Raw genomic sequence first — 18,618 nt, 5'->3', positions numbered from 1 at the left:
CTAAATTTCTCGTCAAGATACTCGGTTAATTCGTCTACTAAGGGGCCTCGCTGATCGCAACCAAACAACAACATTGACGGAGTTTTACCGGTACTACACTGCACTGAGTTATTAATAGCGAACTCGACACGATTAACTAATTTATACCAATCGGCTTGGGCTAAAGGTTCTGACAGCTTTCCCAACATTGGGGTCAACACACGGTTCACACGTTCGACCTGCCCATTGGCTTGAGGGGCAGCAGTCGCTACTTTAATGTGGTCAATATTTCGATTTTCTACAAACTCAGCAAACTCAAACGACGTAAAACACGTACCTCTGTCGGATATAACTCTTCTTGGTCGGCTATAATAATCAAAATATTTTTCTAACGCGGCGGTTACTTCTTTGGTACTAGTGGAATTTACGGGATACAATTTGACAAACTTTGTAAATGCGTCAATCACTACCAAAAGGTGCTTTCTTTTTGATGTAACACTCGGTAAGGGACCTAAGTGGTCAACATGGATAGTATCAAATGGAATCGGACTTTTCGGAATACTATGCAAGGTTCTATTATGTATAGTTCTTGGAACACTATGTAGAATACACGGCAGACAATCTTTTATAAACGACTCAACCTTTGGATTCATTAATGGGAACCAGTACTTTTCTTTCAAATTGTTTACACATTTCTCAACGCCTAAATGACCTAGTTTCTCGTGACACCTTCTTATTAATTCCCCTTGCATGCGAGCCGGTGCATACAAACACAGTCTTTCCTTAGCATTTCTTTTGTACACTATACCATCTATTAACTCAAATCCAACATCATTGGATTTTTCTAACTTTTCTCTTAGTTTACGGATATCCGGATCTCTTATTTGTTCTGACTGCAATAATAAATCAACATCTTGCGGAGACGCACCCACTACACCAACCAGGTTTGCCGACTCATTTCGATCGAGCTGGTCACTTCTTTCGATTTGGTTACTCAATCTCGGATCAACAGAACTTTCATTTAAAGAAACGCAAGGTTTATTCTTAACCAGTTTTAGCCGACTTCTTTCTAAACATAGCTCACACGGTCTGAAACAACTCTTCGCTAAATGAACACACGGGTTTGTCCCGAACGGTCCTAAATAATTCTTCCCTAAAGGAGCACATGGTTCTATTTTACACGGGTTTATCTCACACGGGTCTATCTTACACGGGTTTTTCTCAAACGGGTCTATCTTACACGGGTTTTTCTCAAACGGGTCTATCTTACACGGGTTTTTCTCACACGGGTTTTTCTCACACAGGTCTATCTCACACGGTTTTGTCTCAAACGGTTTTATCTCACACGGGTCTATCTCACACGGTTTTACGCAACTTTCCTCAAAAGTAATATGCGGTTCACAAGGTTCAATTGGGGCATTCTGGTCTCTCTTCACTAATAAATCGCAAGGATCAAAATCACCTTCTACAATATTCTCTAACAACTCGGTTTGCCGACTTAATGCATCTACATGGCCCATGTTTGAACCGGGTCTGTGAGCAATGGTATAATCAAAGTTTTCCAATTCCAACGACCACCGCGCAATGCGGGGATTTATTGATTTTTTACTCAAGGTTTGGACCAATGAATTACAATCGGTAACGATCAAAAATGGTCTGTGTTCTAAATAAACGCGAAATCGGCGCACGGCATATATTATGGCCAAAGTTTCAAGCTCAAAACTGTGATAACGGGACTCGGCGGCTGTCGCCTTTCGGGAATAATAAGAGACTGGATGCATTTTGCCATCAGTCTGTCTTTGCATCAAAGAGGCACCGAAACCATTTGAACTGGCGTCAGTATGCAACTCAGTTTCGTAGTTAGGGTTAAAGATAGCTAATATGGGCGGACTGGATAAGGCGGATCTTAATGTAAGAAATACATTTTTAGCGGTTTTGTTCATCGGAAATGGACCACCTTGTTTAAGCAACTCAGTTAACGGTTTAGCTATGCTGGAGAAATTCGGAACAAATTTGCGAAAATAAGAGAATAAGCCTAAGCACGAGTGTAACGCTTTGCTGTTAAGTGGTTCTGGGTATTCTTGAATAGCTTTTAAATGTGTATTATTTGGTAAAATTCCCTTTTCACTGACTTCATATCCTAAATAATCTATGCTCTTCTGTAGGAAAATGCTTTTCTTCAAATTGAGCTCTAAATTGTACTGAATAAAACGATCTAACAGTTTTGCTAACAACTTAAGATGCTGATCTACAGTGCGGGTGGCAAGAATAATGTCGTCCATATATACTACAAGTTCTCGATCTCTAATCATATCACTAAGTATGTTCGATATAAATCTCTGAAATACAGCTGGTCCGTTCTTTAGACCAAAAGGCATTCTCAGATATTCGAACTGCCCATCGGGTGTAACGAATGCTGTGTATTTAATTGAATCCTCTTCCATGCCTACATGGTAAAAGCCACTTTTCAAATCTATGACGGAGAAAACGGTCTTGCTCTCCAGGTATTCTAGGCAATCTTCTATCAAAGGCAATGGAAAATTATCCCTCACAGTCTTCTTATTTAAACCTCGATAATCAACGCACATTCGTATATTGCCATCCTTTTTTTCGCACTAGGACGATGGCGGACGCATAGGGGAGTTGCTTGGTCGGATTACATTATTGGCTAACAACTCACTAACCGTTTTAGAAACGATTCCTCTTTCATAATATGATAACCTTCTAGGACTACTATGAAATGGTGTTGTATCTGTCAGACATATTCTCATCATATATTTAGGCAACCCGTAATTAATTGAAAATCGGTCAATGTAATGCTCATGCACAATGTCTCGGCACTCACGCATCGCGCCTAATCCAAATTCACTGCCAACAGTAGTATTCCCGGTATCTGACAGCGTTGCACAAACAGTTTGCAACTCTGTTAGCCATTCTCGAAACGGGGATGCATTCGTGTTTACATTAGGGTTATTACAATTATTATGTAGATCAGTGGTGTTATTACTAATGGTATTATGCTTAGGATATTTAGTAAACAGGGATGCACAGAAGGATTTGTAAACAAAAGCAATGGTACTCTTTAATGATGCAGAATTCTTTTCATACTTTCTTACATTTTCAATCAATGAGAACTTAAGACCTATTTTATTCAAGGCGTCTCTACCAAGAAGTAGTTGCGTCGGCATAATATTATCGGGAATAACTAAAAATTGAATTTCATAATATTTTTTGCAAAACAGAACTAAACATTTGACTGTTCCAAAAGTCAGAATAGAGCCACCGCTCAGTCCATGAAAAGAACTTTTAACTAATTTATCGCAATCTAAATGCGGCATCAACGCTCTACTGGCAAAACTTACTGGGCTTCCGGAATCTAATAGGGCAAAAATATTATTAACATCAGTGCATCCCTCTTTACAAGATATTCTTAAACTTACTAATTGAATAAATGACTTATCATCAATGGTGTCCGGGTCTTCACTAGAGCTCATGGCGGCGATCTGGGTTCGCATTGGACAATTCCGGTACTGATGGCCCACTTTGAAGCACCGATAGCAACTTCCTTTTGGTCTCTCCGGGCGTGGACAGTCAAACATTAGGTGACCAATCTGGCGGCAATTGAAACATCTCTTATCCTTTGCAGCAGGCGTAATGGCCTGCAAACGGTCTGAAGTCTGACGAGCCTGAGGAACGTAGTTTTTGGCTGGTGGCTGAACTGATTGAAAACGCATCATCTTCTCTCGCAATTCATTCAGAGAAGTACAATAATACAAAGGAGCTGACAATCCGGTTCGATCTTGTAGTCCGTCAACAATGTATTTGACCACATCGGTGTCTTCAAAATTGCCCTGCTGAGCAATATTTCGCATAATGATGAAATACTGCAAGAGTGACTCTCCTTTGCCAATTGAGCGCTTCCTCATCTGGTTAGCAATCTCGTAGTTTGTCATTTGTAGGCCAAATACCTTCACAAGGGCATCCTTCAGCTCGCTCCAGGTTGTAGTCTTTTCATATGTCATGTATGCTTTAGCAGATCCCTCCAGCAGTCGGTTGCCCAACGACCAACATTGGGCATCACTCAGTACATACACTCTTGCTGCTTTCTCCAGCTCACGAATCCATACGTGAATGGACAGATCACCATCACCAGAGAATTTAGGTACAGTAGTTTCGACATCTTTCAAGTTCATGCGGCAATTATATTGCGGTCCGCCTAAGTTCTCCTCCAGCTCCATAACACGTGTTTTTAGCTCCGCCAGGTTTTTACGTGCTGTATACAATTCGATGCTACTAAGAATCGAAGACAATTCGTCGGTTTCGCTCGCTTGTGCGCTTTCACGAACATGCACGTTCGCGTCTGGTCCTACAGAGGTCTCACGAGACATCGTCGGCGACTGGTTAGCACCCACTTGATCCGGTGTACTTGGCTGCTCAATGTTTCCCACGCCGCGCTGCTCAATAAGAGGCTCCGGACCAACATCCACAAGTTGTCCGGCAAGCACATTTGCAGACACTGCTGGGCTGACTGCCTGCTCTTCGGGTACATCACTCTCTCCAGACTGATTCTGTGCCATGACTTGTTTTACCAATGCTCGCAATTGGTAAATTGACGCTTCTTTGTCGCAAGGTACTTCCTTGGCCGCTAGCAACTCAAACAATGCGGTTTTGTTTAATTTAATAATCTCGGTGTATTTCATGAAAATACGTTTTTTAGGGCAAACCCCACACCTGATTTGTAAACTCTCTACTTTTTAAAGTAATTAATCCCTTGGGATTGATTTTATATTTCCGGATTTTATTTATTTTCAAATTAAGTGCACATGCGGTCTTATTCACTATATTCAAGAGAGTGTGCCCGTACCCCGCCTTAGCGTATTATACCCTTTTAGTGTGCCCAAATTCGGTTATCGGGGAAATTCACTGAGACGAGGAGCGGGCTTATTTAAAATACTCCCTTATTTTTAAAAAGGAAATGATTTTAATCGAATGTTTAAAAGTTGAAAGTTAGCTTTTGTTTTAGTTGGTCTTCAATTGTTAAAAAAAAAAAAAAAATTTTATTTAAAATTATTTTATTAATAGGGTTTTTATTAAAATATTATCTATATTTGGTTGTTGGTTTTTAAAAAGGGTTAAAAGAGCCACAAAATATTTTTATAATTGGGGGTGTGTGGTGTTGGTTTTGGGGTTTTAAAAAGGGGTGAGGGAGGGCGATGGGATAGGGTTTGGGTGAGGGGCGGTAACAAGTTGTCGGGAAATTGACATATTTGTCAAAGGATTTTGCTCATATGTCTGTGGGACAATTTGACATTTTTAGTTTTCTTTTTGTACACACTTTTTTGTTGTTGTTTTTTTTATGTTTTTGTATTTTTTGTTGCTTTGCTTGTTAGCTGGAAAATTGTTTTGCAACTTAAATGTTGTTAAACCAGCAGAGAGACCGAGAGAGGGGTGAAGAAATGAATTGAGAGAAGGTAATAGAAGAAGGGCATTGTCTCTTCCTGTATGACCACCTCCATTCGACCACTCCCTTTGCATTGATGACTTAACCAGGTGACCGACAAAGGCGATGTCAGGAAAACATACACACACACACACACGCCCTAATGGAAGAGAAGGAGGTAAAGTTGTAGGTGGCGGTGGCAGGTTAGCCCAACAAGCGTTGACTTTATTGATTTTTATGGCTCACTGGACTTTCATTGACGTTCCCACGTTGCCATGTTTCCACCTTCTGTCAAACCCCGTTCCCATTTCGCCCCATACCTTACCGTATCATCTCACCCGTTCCATCCCCTGTGGCAAATGGACAACGGCAACCCTTTTTTGCTAAACATTTCCATTTTATGTTACCGTTAGCCGTTATCTGCCGCCATTTTGTTTGGCCGCTTGAAAATGTCATGCTATTTCTGACCCAACATGCCACATTTTTATTTATGCATGCTTCAGCACCCAATCCCCCAATCCCCCAAACACCTAGAACCCCCAATCCACAGTTCTCCTAGCCGCAATCCCTGCAACCAAACAGACTCAGTTTACCCTTCGTCTACTATGACTATGACTATGATGATAGTTACATAGTCATACACATAGTTGGTGTCCCGTTCGTTCTATACCCTAGCACAAAGGAAATAGAAGGGGATGTCGAGTCTGGACATCTATCTGATATTTCATTTACCCACGGTACTCACAAAGTCGACTCGATGAGTTAATTAAAATATGAAACCGTTTTTCCTAGTCTTTGCCTGTGATTTATTTATTCCACATTTCAACACCTTTTTTTCTATCTTTTGGGGTCATTCCTCGGAGGGCAATGGGATTAGCTGATGAGTTGACTTTTTAGCTTGAATTCGTGAATAACTAAAATTCATTGATATTAATTCTCATGGATTCATTTTCCTATTCTATGTACTCATTTCGAACAGATGACGTACACAATTTGATATAGCTTTCACCCCAATGCAACTATAAATCTCTAAGTGGCTTAATAAGAAGACTCTGATGATGGTGGCTTGGTAAGGGGTGGGAGGAATGGTGGTGGATGAAATCACAATTCACATTTTGTGCGAGTGGGCACAAAACATTTTTGGCAATTTGTTGTTATTACCAACAACGGGCAACGGCTGTTCCATGGAATGGCAATAAGAGAGAGAGAGAGAGAGACTGACCATTAGACCACCCCATCCAGCAGCACCTCCTCACATTCTCCTTACAAATGTGGTGTAGTGGCATTTTTGGTCATTACAATCGTAAATTATTTTATTTGCTGCTAATTGCAGTTCACAAAATGCCAGCTGGAAGGATTGAAAGCCACATAGACCGTGGTACCCATGGTCCGTTATCCTCTCTGTGGCTTTTATTGCAGCTCATAAAGCAATTAATCCAGCAACAACAACAACAACACCCCACACCTCTCACCCACCCACATTGGTGGCTCCTATGTAAAGGGCAAAGCCAAAACCAAAGCCAAAAACCAAACTAACCAAACCAACCAAAACGACGAGCATCACTCCGCTAATAGTTGACGTTGACCATTTGCTAGGGATTAGCGGGCATGCTTCTCCAATTCTACCATCATGTGTATGCGTGTGCGTGTATGTGTATGAGTGGGTCTAGCTGTGTGGGCAATTGTTAACACTTGCGATACACTAAACGTTAAGCCAATTGACATTTTTTAGTTCGATTTCGCAATGAACAATTTTCCAGTCAAGTGAAAAGGATTACAAGTAAGAACTGCATATGTCAGGGAATTATGCTAATAGTAGTTATATTAAGCTGATTAACATATCAACTTTGTCAATACATAATTGCCAATCACATTTCCGAAATGTCTCCTGAATGGTATTTATCACGATTTAATAAAGCCTAAAACTATGCAGCACTTTGCAAGTATTAAGTGGTTTCCCGTTGATTATTACTTATAATCTCTGCTAATTTTCGTAAATTCTATCACATACTCTGTCTAATCAATATAAATTTTGTGTACCAAGTTCCGCCACTGATCAAATAAAGCAATTTCTTTTTATGGCACTATTTACCATATTTTCTTTAATTCTCATGACCTTCCTCTATTCTTATTGCATAGTCTGTTTTGTGTGTTAACCGAAAAACATTTCAATTTAAATTAAAGTTTTAATTGCTTGTAAAATTGCGTTTTTGTGTTACTTTTTGTTTTCGTTTTTTCGCTTTCTTTTTTTATTGGTCATTGCATTTTACGGGTTTCAATGCTCTTCTGTCACCCTCTGCACTCCTTGGAGCGAAACCTTTGTCCACATTGCTGGCCAGAAACCTCTTTTTTGACCAGAGTTTCGAGCGCTGCCAAATGGAACCAATTTTTTTAAATGTGTTGCATGTGCGCGTATGTGTGTGAGTGTGTTCGAGTGTGTTTGTACAACATTCAAATACTTGTTTTACATTAGGTAAGCAATTTGTTAAAAATTAGTTGAAATTGGTTTTCCATACACTTGACACAGAGACACAATAGACCAACGTCAATATAAACTGCAAGCAAAAACTAATTGGAAACACTAATCGAAAATAATCCTCTAATCAATGGGTAAATTTTACACTTTGCGAATGAATAAAGTAAACTTTAATTGGAAATATGAACAATTCGATATTGGAATTTGCTTGTAAATATTATGTATGTATATATTGTTATGTGTATTTGGTATGACTTTTATCAATTGCCTTCTTGTGTCCTTTGTTATTTATGGCATTTGCATTATGGCCAAAGGAAACGGAAATTGTGGGCACACACATACGTTTAAAAGTGTTTACATTCTCACTTTGACATTTGATTTTGCTTATCAGGACAATGCCATAAAAATGTGTCGCATATGGGAAGAGAAGAAGCGGGTCCCAGAAGCCAAAGACAAAGCAACAAACAAATAAATATATATATGTATGTACATATATGTATATATGGTATATAATAAATTTTGTATACCCTTTAAGAGATGACAAATATAAATAAAAGTTAGTGTGTAAAATTGTCTAAAAACATACCTTTAAATATTTTCAACTGAAATTTGTTCTGTTCCGATCAACTTAAAATAAGTTCGGTGTTAGATAAAATCAATTGGAAATGATCTTATTCTATATGGAATGTAAAGACAGTTCTGTTCTCGGATCAACTCTGTTATTTGAATTCAAATGCCCATGATAAGGATATAAGAAATGAGAAATAAATGTGACAAAGAAGGCATCAACAAGCGGATTGGAATCAGCTTTTGGTTTCTGTTCCTACTTTTCGTCTGTCCATTGGTGGTTGTCGTTGTTGTTCGTTGTCATGTCTAGCAGGTCGACCACGACCAGGACCAGGACCAGGACAAGGCCATGCTGAACCTTTCAGCACATGTCCTGGGTCTTTTAGGGAAGGGGCAGGGTTAAAACATGCTTCAATGGCTTTTAGCATTAAATTTAGACTTTTATGTGTTTATTTGCTTTGCACGTTTCATTTTGCCAACACTTTGTCTTTGCATTGCTTTTGTCCTATCATCCATTTGCCTCTTGTGTCCCTTTTTTTCTCTGTCTTGTTGCTGTTATCCCTGGTTGGTATTGGTTTTGGTATTCTCTCGTATATACATCTAAGTCTTATTTAATACGACAAATGGGCTGTAACTTGGATTTAAATAAATGTAGCAACACATACAAGTTATATATGTAAAAAAAACCCTCCATATAGTAGGTATTTATCTGTGTGTGTGTGTGACTGTGTGCACTTGATTACACTTGATATAGTGTCTCGTCCTCTTTCTTTCTCTTTTTTTTCTCATACACACAAATTTGACTAAAACACATTCTCAATCCTTGACCCGATCTAATGCGGCAAGAACCAAATAAAAATGCATTTTTATATGACCCACAAAAAAATTACAAAATTCAACAACATTTTTTCTTTTTTTCTTTTTTTTTGTTGTGCTGGATAACAATATCGAGCTTAACCTTGGGCCAAATGAAACTCAAGTGTTTGTATGTGAAAAAGAAACTATTTCCATAGAAGAGGTTACGGTTACGCTTAAGATGTCTGTGAGATGGGAACGTGTGTGTATGGTATGAAATTGCAAATTGCGCTTAATCATCTTAGTCTTACGTAGAAAGTTCTCGTTCTCTGTAAAAAGAGATAGATACACTTAGATAGATCGATTTATTGACAATTTGATCCAAAAAAGTGGCAAAATTACTTGTTTCTACTTTTTATGGCATTTATGTGTGTAAAGTTGGGAGTAATTTGTTAAACAAAATCATTTTATATCGATGATTCCTATAGCTTCAAGAGGCGGTATATGATATGTAGATTATAGTAAGCTAAGTTCAGTCACGAATTCAAATTAAATCGCAAAGTATGCCCTGAATTTCCTTTTTCTTTTAAGTTTTATATTTCACCCAACCAAAACGCATTCAAATGCAAAATGTGTCAACTTCTAAGACGAAATGATGATGGGGGAAGTGTGCGCCTTGGCTCACTATGCGGATGAACGTGTCGGTTTGAATTGAGCGTTAACTTTTTAGATATGTTGCATCTTTTAATTTCGTAAGGCGAAGGCGTTAAACAAAACAAAAAGTTCAAGTGTCAGGAAGTTTTGTGGGCGGGCTTGTGTGTGTTTGTGAGTCGGGGAGAGTTGCTGTAGCTCTAGTTATGGGTCTTAACAAGAAAACTTTGGCGCGGTTTTTGGCTTCATTCGCTTTTCATTCATTTCACATTGTTCGCTAGTTTGTTTGTTTGTTTGTTGTTTTTTTTTTTCTTGGTTTCTTTTTTTTTTTTTTTGCATTTGCTGCTGAAATGAATTTTATATTGAAATAGTTTTAGACACTATTGGCATTTCGTTTTATATTGGAGGCCCGCTTTTTCCGACCCCCCAAAGCGACCATTTAGCATTTTTAATGGCACAAGCGGCAAATGCAATTTTCAACCAACGACTGAACCATAGGCAGAGCTAGAGCCCAAAAAGCATTTACACACACACACACACAAAAAAAAAAAAAAAAAAAAACAAAAACGACAGAGGAAAAAATTCAATGCTAGTTTTCGATGGAACGAACTGAACTCTGGTGAAGAGTTTTGGCATCAAAGTGGGGTAGGGGGTGAGTCGATGTGGGCCTGGCCCAGGGCCACTAAGTCCATTAACGTGCGGTTTTAATTACGTGTCCATTTCGCTGTCGTGTCATATTTCAGACTTGTGGCACGTTTTGAGTTTGCTTAAAGAGATTAAAAGCGGTTTAGATTTGTATAAAAATTGCTTGCATGCTTTTAGGCGTCCTCTAACACACACAAACAATCATATAGCAGATAGACGAAAAGAGAAAGAGAGAGTGAAAGAGAGACAAAAAACAAGCGGATATAAACTTTTGTCCAACATCCTTTTTTTTGTTTTCTTATTTTCGGGGTGTTTTTTTATTTTTTTTGGGATTGATAAAAGTTTCATTGCCCGCACAGACACACAAACACACTCAGAGAGATAACGAAAAGAGACCAAGCTGTGTGTTTCATCATCTATTCCCCTCTGCTCTATCACTTGCTATCTGTGGAGCTGCATTAGACACAAAGGCCAAGCTAAGACCAAAAGCATCAAAGGCTGTCGCTGACATTTTATCTATGAACAGTTTCTTTCTGCTGAATATGGCGGCAAATTCAAATTTTCTATAGCTTAGTGGCAAAGAGAGATGAAGTAAGAGGATAAAGCCATTAAAATTCCCTCGATTGTCTTAAAGTTTTAGTTCATTTTGCCGTGTCTCACTTCGTAATTATAGCAATGTTGTCATATGAAGAATACTCTCTAACCTTTTGTCTTATACATGCATACATACATACATACATACATACATATTTTAGTGATTAAAGGAAACCATGAATCTACTACAATTCCTAACCCAAAATTTACCCTTTTGAGAATGACGACCCATTCCCAGACACATGGCTCTATTCCCCTTTATTTTTTGTTTCTTTCTTTCTTCTCATGCCCCGCATTTGGGCAGCATTTTGCTCATTATTTATTTTCAACTAATTAGCGGTTTTTTTGCTTGCGTTTACGCTCTTGCCAACATTACTGTCATCCCACAACCATTGCATTGGCAAAGGAGAGAGAGAGGCAGGGGAAGGGGCAGCGTAGAGTATGAGACTACGTCTGCGGACGGTAACATGAACGTGCACCTAAAGGATACATATATGGGCAGGCGGAGGCAGTCTGACACTCTACAAGCGGGGTAAGGGTAGAGACAAAAGCATTTCGTGGATTATCAACTCACCTGCTGGGCGTATCTCGCACCACACACACACACACACCAGAATTTCCCATGTGAGTCATGTAGCTAATTAGTTACGGATATACATATGTATGTATGCATGTATTTATGCCACTCACACACACACACACACACACACGCAGACATCCTTAAATACGGTTCCAAGTTTTTGCCTAGCAGGCAAAACTTTTCAACGCACTGGAAACTTGCCCTGCTTTATTTCTATATATATAAATAATAAAATCTACCTATAAATATATATATATACCTATATATTTATTTAGATATTATGTTTTTCATATATTTCGCTTATTACGCATACGCCCCATTGGTAGAAAAAAAATTGTTGTTTACTGCATTTGCAGTCCATTAAATTATTAAAATTAAATACTAATCAAATAGGCGAAATGACAAAAACCACTTACTGAGTTGCCTATAATAGTTAAATTGATGGGTCCGGGTTGCTCTTAGTTACCTTTTAGCCTATTTTCAATGAGTTTAGAATGGCAACTTTTGTTGATGACAAACCAATCCAATCACAATGAAAAAGAATAAAATCTCACAAAGTTTCCTATCAGATTAAATTTTCTGTTTCAATTTCATTTCGAGTTCATTGGAACCAACCAACAGGGCGTATGAAATGGAACAATTGAAATTGAATATCTGCCCAAAGCCTGGCATAATCGAAAAAGTATTTTGAAATCTTTTATGCCATTTACCATAATATTGTATTTTGTTTTATATAGTCCAAGTCGATATATTTATACGTTTCTTCGACATTCTGTCCGTCTGTATGAACACCTAGATCTCGGAGGCTAAAGACAACAAATTAAGTGTGTAAACTTTTCTAGCGCAGAATGAGTTTGGTCAACGCCCCCTTCGGCCTCGGGTAATTAAAATAAAACTTCATTTATCAAAAACTATAGCTTACTTCATTTTTTTTTCATGTTACATCGGACTAATGATTTATCGATGTCAACTTGCTTTTTGGGTGTAGAAATGTCTGTGTGCGGGTGCGTGTAGTCAGGGCTGAATTTAGAAAAGTGAGGAGCAGAAATACTATTGGGAATATTTGCGAAATGTTTGTTAAACACACCCAAAATCTGTTGTAAAATAATTTACAATTTAGTGGGCGTGCTTCGGTTGATTGTGATGCGAGCACCTGGAGCTCACGTGTCCCTAAATCCGACCCTGTATGTAGTTGAAATGCATTAAAATCTCATGTTTCTGATTGTAGCCGTGGGCGTGGCTTTATTTTAATTAAAGCGTATGCTTGTTCTTGTTTGTCTCCCCCACCCCGCATCCGCCGCCTGGTTCCCTACCACCGCATGAGCAATGAGTGTGTGTGAGTGAGTTACTTATTTATAACTAACAACAATAGTTGCACTTTCGTGCTCTGTTTCGAAACAGGTTTTAAACAGGGCAGAACACACAGACACAGAGACATACATACATAGACATACATATGTATGTACATTGCGTTCAACACGTTGTAATTATTTCCTGTAGTGCCTGGGCGTACGTTCGTTTTAGTGAGCAATCGTTGGCATCTCGGTGGGAGCTTTGGCTCCATTTGCTTCCGTCTTGAAGAACTCTAGTTGGAGTGGCATAAAATCGAAATGTAAATTCTCTGACGATGCCAACATTTCACCGTTCAGCCACCGTTCACAGTTCGCACAGCGTTGCGTTGCGCATTTCCGTTTCCGTTTATGACATTAAGTTATGAAGAAGTGCCGCTTGACAGAAGAAGCAATGGAGTGGTGGAACTGACGGACATACAGACGGACGGATGGACGGATGGACATCGCTTGGCCACATGCCACGACAATTCAGCTGGGAAATCAATTCAAAATGTTCGCCGTTTATTTTTTTATACTGTTTTTTTGTTGTTGTCTGTTATTCATTCATTTAGTCCATCTCTTTTGGCTCTTTCTCTTTTCCTGTGTGTCTGTGTGCGAACGCGTTTTCTATGCCATTAAAAAATTATTTCACTTTGTATCTTAATTAAATTTCGCGTCATTTGTGGCGCTGCGTGTCTGCGTTGTCTGAATTGTGCGGCAAGTGGCGGCAGGGCAAACACGCCAGAACGACTAGCAACAAATAAACGCAAAGTAAAGTAAATTAAATTAATGTTTTGTAATCTGATAAAAGCAGACAGCAATAATAAAATAAATAACATCAACAACACACAAAATGACCAAACAAATGAGTTAAGGCAACACCAAAAAAACCGGCTATACGAAAAATAAATTGTTGGCTTTATACCATCAACTAAATATATAATAAAATACATGAAGAAGAAAACACTAAAGACAAAGACATAGAACAAGTGATTAAGCGTGGCATTTCGTCTTACATTTGCCCATCTAGACGCAAAGTCAGAGAGTTGCCTTAAACCTTACAAATTATATGATATATATCATTCATTTTCATTCATGATTTTTACACTGAAAAGTGATTTTCTTCTTTATATTAAAACCCACAAAAACTTATACTTTCTAGAGTCTAGAGTATCACATAGTCGAGGCTAACCACATCCCGATTTAAGTTGCTCGTATACACATATCAAAAGCATTTACATACATACATACATATGTAGATAAGTATACAAGACCTACCTACTTAGACAAAATGCCCGGCCAGCTTAACTATTTAACAAAGTGGCCAAAACTTTTTTGTTGGCCCCTTGCAATATGTAGAAAGTTGAAGTTAGCTGGCGCTAATGCCAAACTAAATAAGCCCATAGCAACTTGGTGAAAACGAAAAATATGCAAATGAAGTGTGTGGTAAAATGAACATACAAAATGGCATATGGCCCAAATGAAAATCGACTAGCGAATACCTAACAAAAAACTTGTCTCTTCTAGATGAGAACCATCCGAAATAAAGGTCACTTATGTTAAGTAATCAGTTGTCAGAAAAACATTTTCGTACCCTACACATATTCGCATTATATACCACCTCAATGGTAATTAATTAAGCGAACCTCTTGATTACAATGAAATTGACGCCATTTGCTACAGAACAACCGACAGGCAGACATACTGCCATAGAGACATACAGAGAGACAGACAGACAGACAGACATACAGACGGACAAACAACCACAAGTTCTACTTAAAGTGTAGCCTACTTAAGGGCGCACTTAATGAAAGTTAACTCGGGCAATGTGAGCTACGTTTATGGCTGGCTAAAAGTGTGGCTAAAGGGAAGTCAAATGTTTACTTGCTGTCTGACAATAACTACCACTTCCGTTTAATACAACCTCCGCTATCTCTGCGCTATCTGGCAAACGATCATCGTTAACGCTTTGTTTGGCAAACATTTCATAATAAAGAATTTTCCAGTTTCCATTTTCATTTTAATAAAGTGCAAAACTTTTGCGCCGGCTGCACATTTCACAAGTGCAAATTAAATATGCAAGCAATACTTTTCAGCGCCATTTCCTTGCGCGTAGCGAATGATGATGACGATGATGATGATGATTATGATGATTGGGATAATGATAATGATTATAGTGATAATACCGAACATCCGCTGGGCATTGCCATCCCGCTGCGCTGTGTTGGGTTGCCTGTTTGAAAAAGTTTTATGCATTTTAAAATAAAGTTGGCACCGGCACAGGGAGAAGACTGACGACTTTAACTTTTTTCCATCAGCTATAAAATGGAAATGGATGGATGGCTGGCTGGCTGGATAGCTTGATGGCTGAATGGATGGATAATACTCATACTTTATTAAATTAACCAAGTGCCACAGGCAATTCTCTGTCTCTCGACGGCGGCGGCTGCGGTTTGAGCTTGACTCTTGTTGACGCTAGGTAGTTGTGATGCTTTGCACATTTTTGTGGTCGCTTTGAATATCTCGTTTGCTTACCTGCAACGAACATGAAACGAAACGGAACAAAAATACGAAAGTTAGCTAAATGATTAATATAGGCAACACAGAGCACGATTTGATAGGGCGATCTAAAAAATATCGACAGGATAATCCTTTATGTGAAGTAATGAGAGAGAACCTTAAACTGCCTGGCAAGGAATATGGCTTTCTAAATTAAACAGCTTGAACACCTTTTCTAGAACTCTCCTTAAAGATCACGATTTGCTACCAACCCATAATTGACTGCTAGTTTCACTTGAGTTTGATCACATTTTGCCATATTTGAAAGACCTCGTGAATCTTATACCATTTGCCAAATGAATTGCTAGGGCTATGTGGCAGTTCGTGGCAAGCTAAACCACAGAGACACATGTCTCTACCTTTCTCTTTCTGGCTCCACATATGTAGGTACATGGGGAGTAGAGTTACTTTTTGGTAGTGCAGGTAATGCAGCCACATACAACAGGAGTATTCGCGCTGTTAGGGGGCTTTTACTCTCTCTAGCACTACATACAACTCGTCAGAGCAGAAGTTGCGGTTTTCTTGGTTTGATGGGTTTTTGTGGCTTGTTTGTTGCTTGGTGGTGACAGACTTCAATGACAACTTCAACGACTAATACTAAGACGAACAGGCAAGCGAATGTAGCCAGAGAAAGAGCAAGGATACTGCTACTAAATTCCATCCCAGTATGCTGCTGCTTCATTTGTCAATGGCATCTTTTCCTTTCCTTGGTATAGAGGTCCATACATACTCACATACAAGTGGAGACATGTGGAGAGTGGAACTGTTAGGTAGGTTGGTTGGTTGGTTGGATGAAGGGATGGGGGTTTCTTTGACAAATGTCAGCATGCATCAGAAAAATGTACAAATGCAAAAATTCTATAAAAAATCACAATGCCAGAGTTTAAATAAAATGTAACTTTTTGTTTCAAATCAACTGCCGTCTGTCTATTATTACATTGTTACATTGCCTGACTCTTTAATTCTCTTAAAATTTTTGTTTCCCTCATCATTTTTGCAAGTCTGCGTAAAATACAAACAAAAGGGCAAACAAATTCCTCATTCGATTGCCATAACTTTCAATTCAAATTTTCGGCAAATAAAGTACATATGTGGGGTGTGGGGGGAGGTTAAGTGAAGTAAAAAATGTTACTCATGTATGAAATTTGGTTGTTTGTCTTTGTAATTATAAAATTGTTGCCCGATTGTTTTCTTTCTTTTTTTGTTTTGTTGTTTTGCTGATTGAGTTTTCCATTAGCATTATCATTTGAATATGAACGTTGGCAAGAACAATTCAATTATATCTAAACGTCTCGCATATGTGTGCGTGCTGGTGTGAGGCTAAAGAAAATGAACAACAAAAGTTGTATAAAAATGAGAATACAAGCAAACACATAAACAAACGTAGAGTCTTAGGGTCTGGGGGGGAAAGTAGAGAGAGAATGAAAACGAGAAGAGAGATTGCGAGAAGAGGCTGACTCGGTAGTCAGGGTTCTTAGTAAGTTAGACAATTTGTAAGTAGTTTGCTTTATATTCAAATGCTAAGAAACTTATGCTTATGCCAGTTTATGGTATTGTTTTTGCAAAACACAATTCGAAAGGTATACATGAACTATCAGCTACTCTACTTTACTCTTTAAAAAATTAAGAAGTACAACAATGATTAAACAAAATTCTAAAAAAGTTAAACTGTAACTGCGATTGTCTACTTTAATGAGTTTATTATGATACAATTTGTATTGTCTACTTTCAGGTGCTTAGTATTTGAACTTAAGCTGCAATTGCGTATGTGTGTGCGGTAAGTGTATGTTGGAAAACAACATGAAATTTATTTACTTACATACATATTTGTCTGGTTTTTGGCGATTCTCGTGTTGTTTTCCACTTGGCTTATTCCCTCCAACCCACAACTACTACTATCTATAGAGATAATAATAAGTTTTCATATTCCGTTGAAGAATGGAAACTTCCAACGTGATAAACAAATTTGTTTTGGTATGGCAATCGAATTGGCTCAATGACCGCTACTTGGCCTTGATGGCGGTTTATTTATGTATATATATACATTCTCCTTCATATATATATATATCTAGATAGTAGGGTATGTAAGTAAGAAATCAAAGCATCTGGCTGACATTTCACAATTGTTTGCCATTGCATTGCATTATTTATGTTTGGCTCATGAATTTCTTAAAGAACATCAACACCGAGCAAAAGCGAAGAGCATGGCACAACTGAACCAAAACCGAACTGAACCAAAATCATTGCATGCTTTCAGGCGTTCGTGACGAATGAAATTTTTTGGTCATTGCGTGTTTGCTACATTTCGGGACAAGGCAGCAGCACCATCATTGGGTAGCTACTATGTAGCTAGGTAAGGGAGAATTTCCTTAAATTTGCCACTTATTTCATTTCTTAGTTTTCTTTTTCCGCTCTCTCTGTCATTTTCTATTGCTGCCTCTTTCGCTCTGCTGTTGTGTTTTTGTTCTATGTATAAATTTAATTTTCTTCATTTCGTTTTGTTTGACGTCATCAAAATGGATTAACAACTTATTTATCGATTTTCTATATGGGTAAGTTTTTCATTTTTTGAAATTCATTCATTAAATATTTATTAATTTGGTATTCGTCTTAAAGGTTTTGTATAGAATACCTCTTACCCCTAAGGTAGGCTACAGTATAGAAATCCCGGTCAACAACTATATTTAGGGTATTTTCAAGTCATCATTTAAAGTTAAGACATCAAAATTTTTATATTTTTTCCTTTCCCATTATTTTGTGGATTGGGTAGTGGGTCATTAAAAATCATTAAAAATCAGCGAAGCGAAAGAAATGCGACCGCTGTCCCTTTTGGCAAAGCATTTCAAAGGCTCGAACCAAAACATGTTCTTCATTCACCACGCCCTTAATCTCAACCTCCGTCAGACAGACACACACACACACACACAAAGAGAGGCACACGCACATAGCTAAAACATTTTTCATTTTATTTATTATGGTTTATAACCTATAGGCACATGTA

General features: G+C 38.3%; 2 protein-coding genes across 4 annotated transcripts in view; both read right to left on the bottom strand.

The window, feature by feature from the left end:
* Positions 1 to 18,618, bottom strand: part of vex (somatomedin B and thrombospondin type 1 domain containing protein vexed) — an 81,243-nt gene that overhangs the window by 26,627 nt on the left and 35,998 nt on the right. For 2 of the 3 annotated variants that reach the window (XM_068303571.1, XM_068303570.1), the window contains exon 3: positions 9,569 to 9,586. The exons of the other annotated variant lie outside the window; for it this stretch is intronic. In XM_068303571.1, the coding sequence (XP_068159672.1) occupies positions 9,569 to 9,586 (18 nt within the window). The remainder of the gene's footprint in view (positions 1 to 9,568; positions 9,587 to 18,618) is intronic. 3 annotated transcript variants of the gene reach the window in all.
* LOC137587192 (uncharacterized) lies at positions 3,166 to 4,812 on the bottom strand. Its single transcript, XM_068303483.1, has 2 exons — positions 3,420 to 4,812; positions 3,166 to 3,355 (listed from the first exon to the last, which is right to left on the bottom strand). Exons 1-2 carry the CDS (start codon positions 4,677 to 4,679, stop codon positions 3,338 to 3,340), a joined length of 1,278 nt encoding a protein of 425 aa, XP_068159584.1. The 5' UTR covers positions 4,680 to 4,812; the 3' UTR covers positions 3,166 to 3,337.

Source organism: Drosophila tropicalis, unplaced genomic scaffold (genome assembly GCF_018151085.1).
Source record: "Drosophila tropicalis isolate 14030-0801.00 unplaced genomic scaffold, ASM1815108v1 contig_158, whole genome shotgun sequence".
In the NCBI taxonomy this organism is placed as follows: domain Eukaryota; kingdom Metazoa; phylum Arthropoda; class Insecta; order Diptera; family Drosophilidae; genus Drosophila; species Drosophila tropicalis.
This window is presented reverse-complemented; position numbering and strand designations above follow the sequence as displayed.

What these genes read in the sequence shown, in the direction of transcription:
- LOC137587192 (XM_068303483.1), bottom strand. Translation starts at nt 4,679, where the DNA reads ATGAAATACACCGAGATTATTAAATTAAACAAAACCGCATTGTTTGAG.